Genomic DNA, 19,909 nt, shown 5'->3' with positions numbered 1-19,909 from the left:
TTTTTGGGGAAAAAAAAATTTTGGGGGCCTTTTTTTTTTTTTTTTTTTTTTTAAAGGTGAAAAATAAGGAAGAAAGTGTACGGGAAAAATTAATGTTTTAGGCTTAGCAAAAACATTTAAAATTTTTAAAACAATATAAAAATATGGAAAAAGCCGGTAAAGTTCAAGGTACCGATCTTCCAAAGAAATAAAAATAAACCTCTGATTTTTTTTCAAGAGGCAAGGGAAGAACCAATAAATTCAAGGTACCGACCCTCCAATTTTTTTTTTTTAAAATAAGAAAATCTCTGAATTTTTCAAGATGCAGGGAAAGAGCTGACAAAGTTCAAGGTACCGACTCTTCAAAGTTTTTTTTTTTTTTTTGCCAACATAAAAAACCTCTAGTTTATTTAAGAGACAGGTGGAGTTCCGGTAAAATTCAAGGTACCAACCCTCCAAAGGCTTTTTTTTTTCTCAACATAAGAACCTTTATTTTTTGAAGATGTAGGGGGAGAGCCGATAAAGTTCAAGGTACTGACTTTCCAAATAAACCATAATTAAATTCCCAAGAAAAAAGGGGAGAAACAATTATTTTTATTTTTAAAAGAACTCTAAAAAGTTAAAACTTGAAATAGAAGAAGAATTAGGTTTTACTTCTCTTCATTTAGAGGAATACTTCCATGTTGAATTTGGTATTGCAAATTCTTGATAAGATTATTGAGCTCCTTCTTGGATGAACATATAGCAGAACCAAGCTAGGGAAGATGCATATAATTCCATGCCATCAAGCAAATATTCAGTAATAAATCCCATGTCGTTCCCAAATTGCATGTTCCAGCTTCTTATTTCCCCCAGCTTGTTTCCAATCTGCCTAAATGTTTTGGAGGTTTGAAAAAAATATTATTTTCCAGAAAAAAGTTGGATGGGAGCAAGAAAAAAATATGACCGGACAAGCGACCCAAGGCCGCTCGCCGGAAGTCAAATTCAAAAGTTGATTTGTTTAGGATTGAAACCGCTCTGATACCATGTTAAGATAAAAAAAGAATGATTTATAATGTAAGCTCTTATTTATTACAATGTAGAAGACCCTATTTATAGGTTTACAAATAACACTAAAATGAAATAAACATAAAAGGAAAGATAGTGTATTAATTACACAATCAACTAATAAAGAAAATAATCCTACACTAAAAGGAAAAATATTATGGATAATATTCTTGACAATATTTCTATCTTTAACCATGTTAAGAAAAATAAGAATGATATTATAATGTAAGCTCTCATTTATTACAATATAGAATACCCTATTTATAGGGTTACAAATAACACTAAAAGGAATGAACATAAAAGAAAAGATTGTGTATTAATTACACAATCATCTAATAAAAAAAAATAATCCTACACTAAAAGGAAAAATATTCTTGACAAAGGAAAAATATTCTTGACAATATTCAATCTTTAACATAAATAAACAGTAGACTACACCAAATAATAGAAGAAAACTATAGTATATTGCATTTATTGTTTATCTCATAATCGACAAACTTTATTGTTTTTCCACAAGGTAATTCTAGGGAATTTATAGAAATTACAAAGCAAAATTATTCTATACTACAAGGCACTCTAATTAGGCCATAAAAAGGCCTTGACAAAAATGCCACATAATTATTCAACTACAATAAATTGAGGAAACCAAGGATCTTGTAATAAACTAATGTTTTTTTCTTGATCTTCACATATTTGGGGGATACACACCTAGCTTATTATAGACTTGTGAACATTTTGGAAGAGCTTCTTTCTTGAAGAATCCAAGAGGATTTACGGTGCGTGTGGTGCCATTTACTGTATTGAGTATAAATTTTAATGATGGTTTTGCCCATCCTTCAATAGGAATTTCATCACAATCTTTTCTGCTACTTGAAATCAGTGTGATTTCACAAAATTCATTCTTGTGATACGTTTGACGAACATGCTGTAGAGTCCTTCCGCTCTTGTTTAAGGTACAAATTAGTTCTTAACCTGTCTTTTCTTGTGTGTGGGCTCGTGCACAATTAATTTTAAAAAAATGACTACTATTCTACATGCTCGATATCTATCAGCAAGCTGAACTATCTCATAAATTGTTAGACAAGGAAGTTCAGCAACAATTAAAGCACCAAATTTAGGTCTTACCAAAATTTCACAAATGCGGAAACAAAATTCAACTTGAGTAGATTGTTTATTTATTTTTTAATAACATGGAAAAACAAGATATAATATGAGTAGCATTTTGTACGGGTTACAATTATATACCTGGGATGAACTCGCTAAGTTCAGTAATGAATCGAGAACGACATGTATCACAATAAACCTGTCCCTGAATATGAAATTGAGAAACTGGAGGTTGGGGAACGTCTTCTGAATAGATGACACTAGGGAAGGACAAAAAGCATAAAGCTACAACAAAGGGAATTGAAACTCTGATAAACTTTGCCATATTTCTTAGAAAGATCAAATAATTTCTTTTTTATGTTTTGTACCAACTCAACATTATTATTTACAGGGAAGTTGGTTGGTTAATATTCTATAGACAGTCATTTCTATGTGGTCAAGTTTAGGATCTATTCATTTTGTTTGGATCTTAATTTAGAATCTTGAAACCGATTCCTATATTTAACAATCTGTATTTTTTTAATTTTTAAATTAGTTTTTAAATTATTAGGAACTACCTAATTCAATTAAAATTGACTTTTAATTGCATGACATGACAAACTAAAAATTTATTTTATTTTGATTTATGTTATTTAAGTGTTCAACCGATGTTAATTTTTTTTTATATATATTTTGGAAATTGAATTTTGAGTAATTACAGAACATGAAATTATTTTTCATAAATTGTTTCTCATGTGTCTTACTATTTTTTAGAAAAAATATCGTTTCATATCCACTCTAGTCCTATCGAGTTTTTCACTTTCCTTTCATCGATCTTCAAAGTACAGGGTAAAGATGACAATCCCACAAAGGAAATAACTGATCCCTTCTTGGTTATCGATTTGGCATAAGTACGGAATTCTCTTGAGACTCCAACTTCTCGGTATCATGAAGGAGAAACGCTGCTTTAGTCCGAAATATAAAAGATTGTCCACTGCAGTGTTGGCATAATGGATTGATGCAATCAATTTCTTTAAGCACTGCAAGCTCATGAGCAAATGTTGAGTGACGAGTCTGAGAGAAAATTCATCAATTAAACCACGAGAAAGCATTTTTTATCTTAAAATTTGTCCGCTACTTCTTCTCATTGTAGATATAGTGGAGATGCCCCCCGGGGCACATCCCAACTGGTAAAGGACGGAATTCTTCAAGGTGGGCATTTCAGGGGTCGCGGGTTCGATTCATGAGGCTCTTGAAAGGCAGGCTTTCTTCTGGAAGACAAGGTGCATATATGGATTTGAATCGCTTGACACTTTGACAATTCAGTTGGGAGGGCCCTTGGACCCTGGCCAATTTGGTGTAGAACCCGCGGTTTACCTGGTCTGCGTAAAGAGGTGCTGGACCGTAAGTCCCAAGATATTTCACTATAAGGTGGATACCTGGGTATCAGAAAAAAAATATGATATAGTGGAGACATTGAGGGCAGGTAATCTTGTGCAAAAACTTGGAAAATTAACCGAAATCAAGAAAACACAAATGGAAACATAGAGTAAAATAGAACTAAGTTGGAGGAGACATTTGATTCCTTAAGATGCCCGTTAACATAAAAAAATTAGGAGGCACACAATGAGTACCAAATTTTTAGTAAATATAATTAGGAAAGTCAAAATAAAACAATCTTCAAAACAATTTAGAGCTTTCTAAAAAGCACTTTTTTTTTTTTGGCATCATCCAGTTCTTTAATTAACTGAAATTTGTGAATTTGCTTGTTCAAAAGCTTAGCCAAATTCACAATCCGAGTTGTTAAACTCTTTATTTTGGTTCCATTGTTTCTTCTTATGAACTTTGAGATGCTTGTTTGTATGCTTTGCCAAATGCACATTCTGAATTGTTAAAACTTCTTCTCATCAACTTTCAGTTTACGATTAAAAAAGCTCAATTTGAACAAGAGTATAGGCATATCTTTTCAACTTTTAAGACTTGACAAATGTTAATTTCTTTTCTTTCTAAAAAAAATATAAAGAATATATTATCTCAAAATAAATATTTTAATAATATTAAATGTTGTTATTAAAGTAAAAATGAATTTTACACTAATAAAATACATAAAGTGATTATCATAATCAATGTCTATTTTAAATACTGTACACAAGTACACCAAAAAAATATTTTTTTTTCAAATACTAAAATGTTGATTTTAATTTATAGCAATTCTCGAAAAAAAATAAAAATCATAACAATAGAAAAATTAGCTTTTAACTTGTCGGGGTATTTATAACTTTTTAATAATAACTTTTATTATTAATTATTATAATACATTTTGGGAGGCTTTTTAAAGGGTATCTAGTACGATGCACCAATTCATCCCTAAAAGGATCCAATAAGTAATGCCTCCTTTCATCTTTATGTGTTCAACTCAAGTTGTGCTAATTGTCCCAATAATTATTGAACTTATGTTCGTATATTCGATTGAAGTTTAAATCACTAATGAAATTGGTAATGTGACTAACGGAATGCATAGCTGGTATCCTGTCATGTTGTTACCAAATTGACACGTAAAAAAAGGTCTTTAATTGCTCATTAAACTTAGAAAAAACATCTTTTCTTATTCATTATACTTTGAAAAATATCTTTGATCGCCCACTAAATTTTGAGAATTTGCTCATTAAATTTACAAAAATGACGTCTATTTGTTGTTCACTAAAAAACGAGTTTCACAGATGCACATGTCGTGTGCAATAATATAAAGTGGGCAACGAGTCCAATTTGTCAATACTATGAGGAATGATTACTCAAATTTAATTTTAAAAACGAAATACACAATTGTATTATTTTTGTAGAATTTTAAGCTATTTTCATCATTTGTAAAATCTAAATTTATTGTGGATTTCGTTGTTAAGATTAAATTCAACTATTATGTAATCAAGTAATCATTCCTCTTGAATTCGACAAATCGGACTCATTTGTCCATTTTATTACTTGTACACGACACGTGTGTTTGCAGTATATATTTTTTAGCAAACAAAAGGTTGATGTCATTTTTATAAATTCAATGACCAAAATTCGACCAACTTAAAGTTCAGTGAACAATAGAAAATATTTTCAAAATAAATTGAGTAATTGAAGCATTTTCCAGAGTTCATTAGGTAATGAAAGACGTTTTTTACCTGGCAACTTGGCGATGATGTGAGGGGATGCTACTTATGCATTTCGTTAACCACATCATCAATTTCGTTAGAGGTTTGAAGCAAATGTTATATTTTTGAATAGCGTTCAATGTTTAAATAAGTTTAGTTTCCAAAACCCGATATTCTAAATTTTGATAAGTAATTGAAGATATGGACATAAGTTCAATGATTAATTGAAACAATTAAAATAAGTATGTTCCCTTATGCAGGCTAAATGGACTATACCTATGGGTAAATTATTATTATTATTATTAATTTTTTTTTAAAAAATTGACCCCTGAAACCTTTGACATCGTAATAAAAAAACTTAACCCATTTGTTCTTGTTCAATGCAAGTCTTAAAATTTAGCTAATTCTAGAATCTAACTCTTATTCTAATTTGTCCTATTGGTTTATATAAGTATAGTATGACATAAAGAATTGAACCTTTTGAGCATAGGGTATTACTAATGTTTTCACTTACCTTTTAGTTTGTTATTATAATTATATTTTTCAGCTGGGAATTTTTAGAAAAAATTAAATGACTTGGTGAGCTAAAAAATATTAAAAAAATAAAAGAAGAAGCCCATTCGGGGTATTGTTGTAAGAGAAAAATACATATCTAAGGTAATTTTAAACTTTCAAAAATCAGGAATTTTATTAACTATATGAAAAAGATATTACTTGCGATTATTATCGAACTATGTAAAATGACTTACCACTTTTGAGTTCTTACTAATAGTTGATAAAATACATATATTTATAGTTTAAGGAGGTAGCATTTATAAGATAATAGCACTTACGACAGCAACTTCACGTGTAACAACATCAATAATACTAGGAGGCATAACAATCCATTCAATATTCAATATTCCACTCCAAACTAATGAATAAAAAATGTGTAATACATCAAAACAGAGTGCTACAACATAGTTGATTCGATAGGCAAGACTTATAATATGAGATGAAGCATCAATGACCAAAAATAAAAACACAATAGAAATCATTGATAGAACTTTATGAGATATCTTGGACACTTTAGAACCAGTTCGTGGAAATACTTTCGTAATCAGAAGAGATTTTCTCCAAGTACTATCTATCATCTCAAGAGCAACACGAAAACAAACAATAAAACAAAGTTTGGCTAGGTCGCATCTTTGGGAGAAAATGAAAATCTGCAACTAAATTAAAACATGTGTGCTTAAAATGAGAATCGATTTACAAAATACTTGATCCAAATTGAAAACAGGGATGGCTTCATCAACTTACAAATGAGATAGTTATAGCAAGTGATGATGCTAAAATTTCAAAGTTACTACGGTCCTTTTGATTATATGACACAACGTAGAATTCTTTCAACGAAAAATGAGTATCTTGATCGCCTCAATGACAAATTAATTGGGTATTTCATAGAGAAAGTGAAATATCTGTAAGCTTTGAAGAAGCAATAGATGATACAAATTAATTTTACCAAGAGGAGTTTCGAAATATTTTGTTGTCAAATGGTATCCCATCACATAAGTTAATATAAAAAATAAATTGTTCACCGAGGAATCTAGATCCATCAAACGATTTTTGCAATGGAACAAGAATGATTTACAGGGGTTTTAAGAGACATGTTTCATGTAGAAATAATAGTTTGACAACATCTAGTTAGCTCCAAGCAAATGGTGAATGATATCTATTCAAATTCAAGAGGAAACAATTTTCAATACATCTATACTTTACAATGACCATTAACAAAGCTCAAGGATAAACAATGCTTACTATTTGGGTGTACCTTCTTGAACATTTATTTTCTCACGAACAATTATATGTTACACTTTCTTGTAGAGTTTCAACACAAATAACAAAAAAATGTAGGACATTGACAAAAAATATTTCTTATAAAGAAATATTACTATAATTGAAATGTTACATTTTAGTTTATTCGACCTTTGTTCATATATACATAATTTCATAAAATGTTTTAATAATTTATATTCTTTTTAACAATTTTAATTTTTCCTTTAACAATATTATTAACTCAACTACTCTCGAAAAGGTATTAGAACTTTAAAAATATTCCTCATATAATTCATCAGTTACATAAAATGTTCAATGCATGTGCTTACTACTAATTTATATTTACATTTGGCAACAAAGCTTAATTCCAAATAAACACCATGTCTTCTCTCAAAATGATGTGAACTTTTTAAATTTCCAATATCATTAACAACAATCATTAATATTTCTTAATTTCCCTATAAGATTTTTATTTCTCTCACCACTACCATCACTTTCTATTCTCTCACTAAAAATGGCTGCAAATCCTCATCTCATTATCCTCTTGCATAAAATTTTAGCTCCATTATGAATTAAATTCTATGCTTCATTAAATAATGGTTTTTCCAATAACATTCTTCATTATCACTGATCATAATTTTGTCTCTCTAAATTCTCACCAACTTCCTTCAATTGTTTGTTGTTGATGGGAATGCTTTCAGCGACTCCCCCGTCGAGAAATGGTTGGGTTTTTAAAAAAATAGTGGGTTCAAGCTATCTTCAATACCAATCACACTTTATCTAATTCTCCAACCGTCTCTCCACCTCCGCATTCTCCTCATCAGCCCAATTGAAGTGTTTATTGGTTACGACATTCAATAGCTTATTGTTAGCCTTCGCATCCAACCCCTTCCTCATTGGGTTGTAAGTAATTTATCGAATTGTAAGTACCATTTTCTATTGTGAAGTGTGAACTATAATAATAATTGTATCTGAATTTGGATAGATACATTGTTTTCCACTGTGAAATCCCACCTTTGTCCACCTTTTTGGAAGAAAATGATGATATTAAATATATCGGTGTAATTAACGTTCTTGATATTGTCAACACACACTATCTATTGGCATTTGACATTACAGGAGGTCATGGCCACCTATTTTCCAATTTCTTGCTAAATGTGCTTTTGGTTCTTTTAGCTTCTCCTATATCAATTCCAATTCACCTTGTGTTAAAGGATTTCATTCGACCTTGTTTTATTCTAAATCCATGGATATTGAATGTACCCATAGCGGATGTGGAAAAAATTGTGGAAGTGTTGACCTCACTTTTTTTAGAGGTGACGTGGTAATAGATCCTAGATCCTCTTGCTTCCACGAAAGCTTTGGTTCTGAATACTTGAATAAACTATTAGATATTATATTGCTAGACTCCGATGGTGGGAAAGGCGACCATAAGTACTCCAATGATTAAGTCAGTACTAGTAAAATATATGTTTAGATGTGGGATGATCTTAATAATCAAATATATCAAAGAAAAAGAGATTCAAAATTTGAAGGATATAGAGGACAAAAATAAATAGAATTGGGTTGCATAGTTTATAATGTAAATTTTTATTACCTTTGAACAGAAGTACTTGTAAGCTTTTATAGTAGAAGTTGATAAAGGTGAGCCGTTCGATGAAGATACACGTGGCATCATCCACACGTTTAAAATCTCTTGTCGTAGACGTCAATCATTCACAGGCCAGGCTATGATGACTCTGGCGAAGGTGTAAGACTTTACATGACTTATTGATTGAGCGGAGTAGCCTTTTCAGTGAGACGTCAAATCACCCACTTGCTACAAGATCTTTCATAAAGATCCTTTCTTGAGGTACCTCTATAGGTTCACCTCAACTGTTGTGAATTGGCTATGATTAATGGATTTGGTTTCGTTATATGGGTTCAACAACTAATCGGTTGGGCTATAATTGTCACGTCACCACAATGATGTAGTGTTCGTGCCTATATTTTTTTACAATAGCTTTTGCCACTTGGTTCTGATTAGAGCCTCGTTGACAAGACATAACAATAATCTCTCAAGTCCGTACGGACGGATATTCATATAATGTACCGACTAAGTTTAAAGAACATATCATACTTTACGTTTATAGATCATTTAAAGGAGGGACACATTTGTGCCATAGCTTAATAGTTCTCCAAGTCCAAGCATAGTTGTTCATATAATTCATGAATTTAAGAAATATTGAATATAAAACTGAAATAAGCTTTGATAAGGTCCTTGCGTAGATGGCGAGTCATTAGAAGTTGTTGAAGCCTATCAAATGGCTAAAATAAGCTTTAGGGAGGCTCTTGCATAAAGGGTGAGTTATTAGAAGCTTTGAAACCTATCAAAAGGCTGAAATAAGCTTTGGTGAGCCCTTAGAGAGCAAGTTGTTAAAAGCTATTGAAGCCTATTACAAGGATGTAATTACCTAAAGCTTGCCCTAGCATTAAGGGGGAACGTGGTATGGGTTCTACTATAATACAACATATATGGGATGCATGCACAATGATTTTAATTGTCTTTTCTTCCAAGAAAAGACAATTAGGCATTTTTCTTAAACTTGGGCACAGTCCAATTTGGTCAAGTTCCAAAGGAAACCGAACTGACTCGAATACCAATGAAAATTTTAAAAATGGAACCATTTGTTCCAAAACCAACTATGGAACCGAACCAATCGGTTTCGATTCGGTCCAGTCCGATTATTTACATTGAAAATGTCAAAATAAAATGTTCACTAATAAAAACTCTAAAAATGCTACCAACGTAATACTTCTAACAAAATATAGAAGAACCAAACATACTATTATTTAGGTACATATTTACAAAATGAAAACAAAATAAAAATTTCGCATCTTATAAATGGAATTATATATTGTAAATAAATTTATTTAGGTATAGATTTACCCAATATTCTAATTTGGCTTGATAATTAATTAATCAAAGAATTGTAAGAAGAGACAAGGAAAGAATCAAAGAGAAAAAGGAAAGTACTGGAGTCTAAAATTAAGAAGGAACACAATTATTTTTGATAAAAGTGTTGGAGATTGAGTCATATATTTTTTCTAAAAAAAAAAAGAAAAAATCCAATGAGAACCATCTGGTTTCCACGGTTCCCAACTGGACCAGAACCGATCCGTTCTTAATAATTTGTCTTGAAATCAAATTATTTTTTAGAAGATCCGGGACCGAATCGGCCGGTTCCAAAATGGTTTCGGTTTGGTTCCACCGGTTTTGGGAAAAAGTGTCCACTCCTACTACATAGGCTGCCTTCAACTATCTTGACTCCGACTTTGTCTTCTCAATGATTTTCATAACTCTTGACCCAGATGCATAATCGTACATCTGTACTGATTTCCTTTTTGCATTTATTCTTATCATTTGTTGATGCCTGATTTTCTCCAGTATTGGGATGATGGTCTTTTCTTTGGCAACAAAAATGGAGAAAATGGATGCCTCATATAAGCTATTTAAAAGGATATTACACTTGGAATGCTCTACAAAGTGTGATCTGCTTCATTGGGAAGGTGTTTTTTCATTGAACGACTTGTAAGCTACTTCATTAACATCTTTCAACTCATTCATTGCTCTCCTCCACTTTGGCACTGTTATTGCCCTTGCTGCAGCCCAAAATAAGTTATTAAGGGTCAGAATTTTGTGTGCCAAGGTAAATTTTCTATAGGGTTGAAGCAAAATACTTGTGCTTACAACCCTTTTGTTTATCAAAAATGAATGTCCAAGCTCTAGGTTTATACATCCCTATGTCATCAACCAACAACTCTACGAACCATTGTCAATTTGTTTTGTTCTCAGCATCTACAACTGCCTGTGCAATGAGAAACATGTAGTTCTCACTATCATTGCCAATATCTACCAGCAACTGCCCAACTTTTGTATATTTTTGTAACAACTATCCAACCTAATAATCGGCCTGTAGCCAGCCTTAAACCCTTCCTTACATGCCTCTAAACATATTTGTAATCTCTTAAAAGTATACCTTGAACATTCAATCTGCACTGTGCTACAGGGATTTGTTATCTTTAATTCCCAACCATAGTTCCATAAAATTTTGTACTACTGAGCAACAATCCCATGCATTGCTTCTACACATTTAGATCTTGTCTTGTAGAACTGATGCTTTGAAATCTCATACATGCAGTTATCTTTCATAGTTTCCATAAAAATGCTCATTCATATTTTGGGATCAGACCTAAGCTTTCTTATGTATTATTTTTTTTTGCCAAATAACCTACATTAACCTTTTTATTTTGCCACACTATAGTATATGTTTACTCATCTTATAATGTGTTAATTCTAAGCCTCATGTCTGGTTGTTGGTAGGCATATCACCTAGGGCCAGTCATCTTAACATCCAACTTTCAATTGTGTCCTTATGTTTTTCACATATTTGAGTTGCCTAGAATTTCTTACAGAGTACTGAACTATTGCAGACCTTAGAGTCTTGACATTGTCGAATTTCATCTCTATAAGAAAGAACATAGCATATTGTCATATATATTTTCGAACAACAAAATAGTGTATATATTAAAATGTATTACCTATCTTGAACTTTGGATCATCCATATTAGTTGCAGGGTCAAACTAGCACTCATTTATCCTTTTGGTAGATGATTCGTCAACCTCATTGTCATTGGGTAACTTTCTAAGCTCATCTGAGTTTTCATAATTTGTTCAGGCTTCTTCTTGAGGAACTGCCTCACCTCCCTTCTCACTCTCACACTATCAATACCAATATTAAAACCTTCACTTAACCTAAAATCTATGTTTTTCATCATTACCATCCTTGATAATATTTTCTTCCTGCTTATACTCTGAATATTGAATTTCTCCAAAACAACCTCTTCATATTTATCATCTTGCTTAGGATCTGTAGAATCTACTCACATATCATCTACATGGTCTTCTTGCTCAACAGGATGATTAGTGTCCATCTGAATATGTGATTCAATTTCACATTCAGTAGTATCTATATTTGCAGTGAAGTTAGCCTCAAATTGTTTTGATCCACCGTCATGCACCCTAGATCCACCAACCTGCACATCAGATCCACCATGTTTCACCTCAGATTCACCATTATGCACCTATGGTACACCATGTTGCACCTTAAATTCACCAGTCTGTACCTCAATACATGGTTCAATATGCTCCACACCAGTTTCACTTTGTTGTACCTAATTTTCATCATACTTTACATCATTTTCACCAACCTGTACCTCAGAATCAGCAGCTTGCACCTCATATTCCTGAATCTTATATTGTACCTCATATAAGTCTGCTTCAAAACCACTATCAAAATTTACCCTGACCACTGGTTCAACACTATTAAATCAACCTTTGTTTTCTCAAACTCTGCATCTTCAATTTATCAGTTTTAGCAGGATCAATTTCTATTCTATTCAACGTAGCCCCTTAAACATCATCTTGTAATTCAATATCCATCTCAAATTTTCCATCATTTTCTCCAAAGATAACTAGCTTTTCATCGGCTTCCATGTCATCTACTTTATCAACTATGTACAAGTCATCACCTTCTAATGATTAATCATAAATCTCAAAAGCGTATCATCGTTAGTTCTCATCCACTAATTCATCATGTACTTCAAACTTTCGAACCTTGACCAACTCTTCATAGTCAACCAAATAAACATACTTATATTCTATTTCATCCAATGGAAACTCCAAAACCTCAACTATAGGCAAGCAATATAATTCAGCCATCCTATCATCACCAGGCAACTTTACTACATTCATGAAATTTGAATCTTTAACCAACCAGAATGATGCTTAACTCAATCTTTTCTTCTTTTGTTTTGTACAGATATCCGATTCTATTAGAATATCCCAACATCCTCATAGCATTGGACTAAAGAAATCTATTGAAGAAATTAGGTTTGACACAGTTTAAATAGCTAATTTTCCCATGCTCGTACATAAAATTTCTCATCTATCAAAATAAAATTCCACTATGATGAAGGCGTATGCTAAAGAACTTTGAATTTTCCCCTGAGCAAAACAATTGAAAAAAACATTAAATCCTAATCCTTTTCAGTTCCAGCGATGCACATGTACAGAATAAGCTATTACATAGTATATTAAGTTCCAAGAAATAAAATCACTCAACATTTTCATATTTTCCAATACATGAAGAAAATGGATGCACATGACTTGTAATCACAGTATTCCATTTCGTAGATGGGAAAAAGTGAGCGCACTTATTATACACAGATTGGGGAAAGAACCTTGAATATAGTGACCAATATTTGATAGACGGTAATCTTCTTCTTCTTCTTCTGGGGTTTTTAGGTTCTTATTTTATGGTATTTGTTAAGTTGATTGTCCAAAACGTGTTTTTGTACAAAAATATGTTAATAACAAAGAAAAGAATATCTATTTTCACTTTCGTATATCCATTTCATTTTACAAATTCAATATGTATAATGCTACAATTCAATATTATAAAATTAATGATAATAAGTGAATGTTAAGGCTTAAAATATGCCTCAAATTAGATTCAAAATGGAAGTACACAATAAACAAAACTAAAGCTAAAATGCCACTATTTTTAGCATTGGTATGCATTTACCAAAATATATTTTCAACCCACTACAAAAATAAATCATTCAGAAGCAATATAAAAAAGCACAATCAATAAGTCAAAGTCAGCAATTAATTTTAACCACACATTTTACGGAATCCACAACTTTTCAACTATATATTTCATCAACTTTTATAAAGTCTACTTATTTATTTCATTTAAATTGAACAGGAGCCAAGTAAAGGGCCATGGTGCAATTAGAAGTTCGTCATAGAGAACACGACAAACAAAATATAAACTGAAACATAAAGTATAGTGATAATAACTCCGGAAAAAATATTCGAACCTACATAAATTTTACTTTAATTAACTGAAATAGTGTAGGTAGACTATTTCTAGTTAATACCATATTAAAATCATGTGGAATGGGAATCTTGTACGGAAATAAAAAGGTGCTGATTGCCTTGATAAAGGAAAAGCAGTTTTGCCCTCCTAATAAATAAATGGTAGGCTACATCAAATAATAGAAGAAAATCATATTATATTACATTTATTGTTTATCTCATAATCGATAAACTTTATTGTCTTTTCACAAGGTAATTCTTGGGAACTTACATCAATTACAAAGCAAAATTATTCTATACTACAAGGCACTCTAGTTAGGCCATAAAAAGCTTTGACAAAAAGGCCACATAATTATTCAGCTACAATAAAGTGTGGAAACTATGGTTCTTGTAATAAATTAACGTCTTCTTTTTGATCTTCACATATTTGGGGGATACATACCCAGCTTATTATAAACCTGTGCACATTTTGGAAGAGCTTCTATTTTGAAGAATCCAAGAGGATTTACGGTGCGTGTGGTGCCATTTACAGTATTGAGTATAAATTTCAATGATGGTTTTTCCCATCCTTCAGTAGGAATTTCATTACAATCCTTTCTGCCACTTGAAATCAATGTGATTTCACAGAACTCATTCTTGTGATCACGTTCCACGAGCATGCTATAGAGTCCTTCTGCTCTCGTATAACCCACCTCAGTAAATGTTATGTCTCCATTCTTCTTCTCTCTGCATTGGAGGCGTACACTGGCACCTACAAGTTGAGATTCAAGGTATAAATTATGGATTATATCTATTATAATCATTTTCCTCAACTATACATACACCATCGCCAAGAAGATGAATGAATGCACAACAAAGGAATTCTTATAACCAAGCACTCATTTCATTGGAGTATTAAGATAAAGTGTGTATCGTTATTATTACATGCCCATGTTGTAGAATGAAAGAGAAATGATATGTGATATGAAATTTAAACAACCCTTATATTTAGTTCTTGACATGTTTTTTCCTGTGTTTAGGCTCGTGCACAATTAATTTTAAACAAGTGACTGCAATGCTACATGCTCGATCTCTACTAGCATGCTGAACTATCTCATAAATAGTTAGATAAGGAAGTTTAGGAACAATTGAAGCAACAAATTTAGGTTTTACCCGAATTTTACAAATGTGGAAATAAAAAATTCTACTTGAGTAGCCCTTTTTTTTTTGTTGAATAACTTGGAAAAAATATATAATATGAATAGCATTTTGTACAAATTATAATTATATACCTGGGATGAATTCGCTAAGTTCAGTAATGAATCCAGCACGACATGTATCACAATAAACTTGTCCCTGAATGTGAAATTGAGAAACCGGAGGTTGGGGAATGTCTTCTGAGTAGATGATGTTGGGGAAGGACAAGAAGTATAAAGCTACAACGAAGAGAATTGAAACTTGAATAAATTTTGCCATACTTTCTTTTTGGATATTGTTGATTAGAAAGATCAAAGTATTTCTTTTTTGTGTTTTGTACCAACTCAACATTATTATTTATAGGGAAATTGGTTGGTTAATATTCTATAGACGGTTATTTCTATGTGGTCAAGATTTGGGATCTATTCATTTTTTTTTGGATCTTAATTTAGAATCTTGAAACCGTTTCCTATATTTAACAATATATAGTTTTTAATTTTTAATTTTTAAATTAATTTTAAAATTATAAACAATTTATTCAGAAATCATGAAATTTTTCTATTTTTAGGCTGCTTTTCGAAACTAGACTGATAAATGACAGTTCCTCGAATTTGAGCTTGCTTCATTTGAAAAATTAGTTTTATAAAATTAATTATAATTAGGAGTGGCCAGTGGGCATTTTAATCGAAATTAAAATTATCGATTTTGAGTAGATTTTAAAAATTACTTTGAATTGAATAGTTTTATTTATATGGTACATGAAGTTTAATGGGTGATTCCATCCTTGAAATATTCCGATCGAGAACATTCACAGATTTAAATTACTAATAATAAATTCCGCAGAGATACTAGTCTGAATGCCATTTGTTTTCTCCGTTATTTTGCAACAGAACTTTTCGAACAAGAATTGACGTTTCCAATTTCGATTAGGTTCCAAAATTACATGAAACTAAAGGTATATGCCCCTTTAATTTCAAAAAATATATTATGAAATAGTAAATGGGTAGTTAAAAAGAAGGAATTTTTTTATTTATGTATAATATTATTTTAATGATGAATACTGTTAAAAATGAATACTGTAGAAAAATAATGTAGCAGAAGGCTAAATGGTTTCATTTATAAAGTATCTAAGTTTAATGGATGATTTTGATTCTTGAAGTAACTAGATCGATTGACTTGATGTCATCTCTAATTACAACCTGCGTCACTTTCCTCAAATATTCCATCCCAAAATCACAAAACCTCTCCCACTTTGTAAAATTTTTTGTAAGTTAGATGGTGAAAATAGGCCATAGGTAGGTAGTGGGAGCATGTTTGAACTTCTAAAAATCATTATTTAAAAAGATCGCACTATGTAATAACATATTGTAAGTAACGATTTCAAAGATATTGCCTCTCTTTTGCAATTGGCGTGTGAGGTTTATTAGAATTATTGCATAAAATTAAAGTATATCTCCTAGATTTGAACTCTGCTTATGCGGTGGTCATTTTAATTTCAGTCATACTGAAAATTCAGACATTTTAAATTTTGAAACATGTGGAACTCTGCATATTCATTTAGTAATGAAGATTGCAGTAATGCGCAAGTGTATTCCCATTCTGGAAAAAAAATAATAACTTTATATGCGTAAAAGTTGAAATTAAGTTACTTATTTTGATAGTTCAAATCAAGTAACTTTTTTTTAAGTTATCCACCCGTTGCTTCACTACAAGTAAATTTTACATTTTAAAGCCTGCACATACATGCTCTAACAACGAACTAGACATGAAAAAGTTTGACTGCTTATAACGTGACAACCTGCTCGGTTCAGGATCTTGCCAATGCAGGAGCCACAAAGAGACCAACTTGCTGTGTTCTGCTGCCAACCAAGCCCACCAAGGTGGAAATTGCCCAGGAGGAATAAGAAAAGTTGAAGGGAAATTACAATCAGGTTGCGTCAGAAGTATCTGAATTTGCTAATTCTATGTTCTAATGGGCTAGATTCATAATGAAGATTGTATGCTTTATTTTAGTTTCATAAAAATGCTTTTCGTATCATTTCTGGGTTACGGTGAAGTTACTCTAGAACTAAACATCGGAAATTTTTTCGTCTTTTTATATCAAAAAACTCTTGTAAGACTGAGAAACAAAAATGGATTCATGCATTTGAGCTCAGTTCATTCCAAATAAAATTTAGTCTCTCTTTGATCTTGCTAGAAATCAGATTTTTAGCATAATTTGTGACTTTAAAAATCAATTTTTAAAATAAAAATAGTGGCTCAAAAATACATCCAAACGGGCAAAATTATTTTGTTAAAAGATAAAGTATGAATGTTGAGGGATGTTATATTTTTTTTTTTTGGGTCATAATTTCTCGTCAAAGATATTGTAAAATACAAATTATTTTTCATAATTGTTAATAAAAATTGATTATTGTAAAAAAAATAAAATAATAATAAATAAAAAAATGTGGACAAGACAGGAATTTATTGTTAATGTTAATTTTATTTTTCGAGGTTTGGTCTTCCAATATTTAGGGGTATATAACGCCATAATTGGGGTTGTCTTTGTCGGTTGTACCTGCCTTGAGCCCAATTTTTATTGTACATATTTAAATATGAATATTTTTTTCCCTATTATCCAAGTTCAAATTTGTTTTAATAAATTCCAATTTGAAATTTAGCCTACTCTCACTCCGCACTTTTCAATATGTAGCCCTTGTTTGACAATTCTTATTTGTTAAAAAAAAAAATGTTTTGAATAATGATTTTTAAGAGAATGTGAGGTTCAAAGTAAAGGAAAATTTTGGTTTTACGTCTAGAATATTTTATTGTGTGAATATATAGTTAAAAATGAGTATGTAAAAAAACATTTCCAAATAATAATTGTCAAACTGCAGCTTAGTCTTGTTTGTTTTAATTAAAAATTATTTTAATAAATTTTCATAAAAGTTTTTTTCCTATCGTGTCTAGTTGAAATTACACCTATACAGAATTTTAAGGAGCACAATTCAGAAAATAGATGTAAAGAATTTTATAAAAACTCATATACTTATTCATCTTTTAATATTATAAAATAATATTAATTAAGATAGATATCCACTCCACCTCATTCTCAAACCTAAATTTCTCTCTCTAGTCTTTACACTCTCTCCCCTCTCTCTAGCGATTTTAAACCTAAAATTTTCATCCTCTTCACCGTCTCATTCCCATCTCCCTCCTCACTTTCTCCATTCTCTTTGTCCATGACATAGCCGCATGTCACTGCTTCAAGAAGCAAACAGTATCCATCATCTTCACCATGTGCCACCATTGTCTTTGCTCTCCTCTTCCTCCTCCATTCTTCATTTGTCAACTACGACAGCACGCTGCATTACGGTCATGCGAAGCGGCCTTTGTCAGTCGTTGTGCATGACTCACAGTGACACCACACTACTACGACACTATGCAGCTGTTTGCAACACTCACAAGCTACATCTCTGAGCGTTGTCAAGAACTTTGGTAAAGCAGTTGATCGGAGAATCCACCACAAAATGTTGGTGATTGTTGTAGGTTTGGGGTATTGTTGGTGGGGTGGTCGCTGTAGTGTAGTAGCATTGCATGAGATGGTGAATTCTATTAGGCAGTGGTGGTGGTTGATTGGAGTTGTAAATGAATGTGGAGATGGTTGTTAAAGCAGGCGATTGTGGGTGTGGCCATGGTGGTTGATTTGATAATTTTGGATCTTTTTTTGGTGGTGTTTGGGTGGTGGCGACGGATCTATGCAATTGTAGTGATGGTGGTGGGTTTGGCAGTTGTGGTGTGGTGGTGGTATAGGTGGTTGATGGCGATGAGGCATTAGTTTTATTTGTTAGAGTGGTGGTGGTAGCAGCTTCCATATTTTAGCGATGGCGAGGCGGTCAAGATGATGGTTGTGGCAGTGAGATGGTGAGATGTCGGTGGCGATGGGTTTGTTGGGTAGCTGTGGATTTGGCGCAACAATGTGATGGTGTTTTTCTGTGATGTGTTGATTTGTTTGAGGTGGTGGTGTTGCTGTCAAGAAGTGGTGGTTTTGGCGGTGACGCATCGTAGTGGCACCATTGGAGGCAGTTGTGAGATGGTGGTTGCAAGTGTTGTTGGTGGTCACACATTATTTGGTTCATTAAATTAGTTAATCTGTGATTAATAAACAATATATGACCAATGAAAAAGATAAATTATGACAAAAAATTAATGCGTGACTTTAAAAAATTGTTATTTCGTGATCGATAATTTACTAATTTGTGAGTGTCTTAATAAGTTGCGACTTATAATATTTGTGATTTGTGACGTATAAATTTTTAATTTGTGATTGATGAACAATTTGTGACCTATAAAATTTTTGAATTGTGACCGTATAATAATTTGTGGCATATAAAAATTATGATTTGTGATCGAAAAATAATATGTAGTTAACTAAATTGTTCATTTGTAGCCAAATTATATAGATTTGTGGCTTTTATATATATTGAACTAATAAAATATATAATTAATTAAATCATAAATAAATTTTAATAAGTATCTGATTTTTGAAATTTGAAACCTTTGTTCTTATTTTTGAAATGAATGATACTTAACTTCTTAGCTATAAATTTTTCCCTTGAACTAATAAAATAATTAATTATTTAATTAAATTATAAATAATAAGTATCTGATTTTGAAATTTGAAACCTTTGTTCTTATTTTCGAAATGGAGATACTTAACTTCTAAGCTATAAAATTTTCCCTTGTATCCATATGGCTTGTTTGTTCA

The 19,909-nt window shown here is 31.6% G+C and overlaps 1 protein-coding gene across 1 annotated transcript; it reads right to left on the bottom strand.

The window, feature by feature from the left end:
• Positions 1-14,135: 14,135 nt before the first annotated feature.
• On the bottom strand, positions 14,136-15,505 carry LOC111407027 (major pollen allergen Ole e 1-like). Its single transcript, XM_023036365.1, has 2 exons — positions 15,255-15,505; positions 14,136-14,734 (listed from the first exon to the last, which is right to left on the bottom strand). Exons 1-2 carry the CDS (start codon positions 15,436-15,438, stop codon positions 14,403-14,405), a joined length of 516 nt encoding a protein of 171 aa, XP_022892133.1. The 5' UTR covers positions 15,439-15,505; the 3' UTR covers positions 14,136-14,402.
• Between the last annotated feature and the right edge of the window lie 4,404 nt (positions 15,506-19,909).

This window comes from Olea europaea, chromosome 12 (assembly GCF_002742605.1).
Source record: "Olea europaea var. sylvestris chromosome 12, O_europaea_v1, whole genome shotgun sequence".
Classification (NCBI taxonomy): Eukaryota; Viridiplantae; Streptophyta; class Magnoliopsida; order Lamiales; family Oleaceae; genus Olea; species Olea europaea.
The sequence above is the reverse complement of the archived record's forward strand: the minus strand, read 5'-3'. Positions and strand labels throughout refer to the sequence as shown.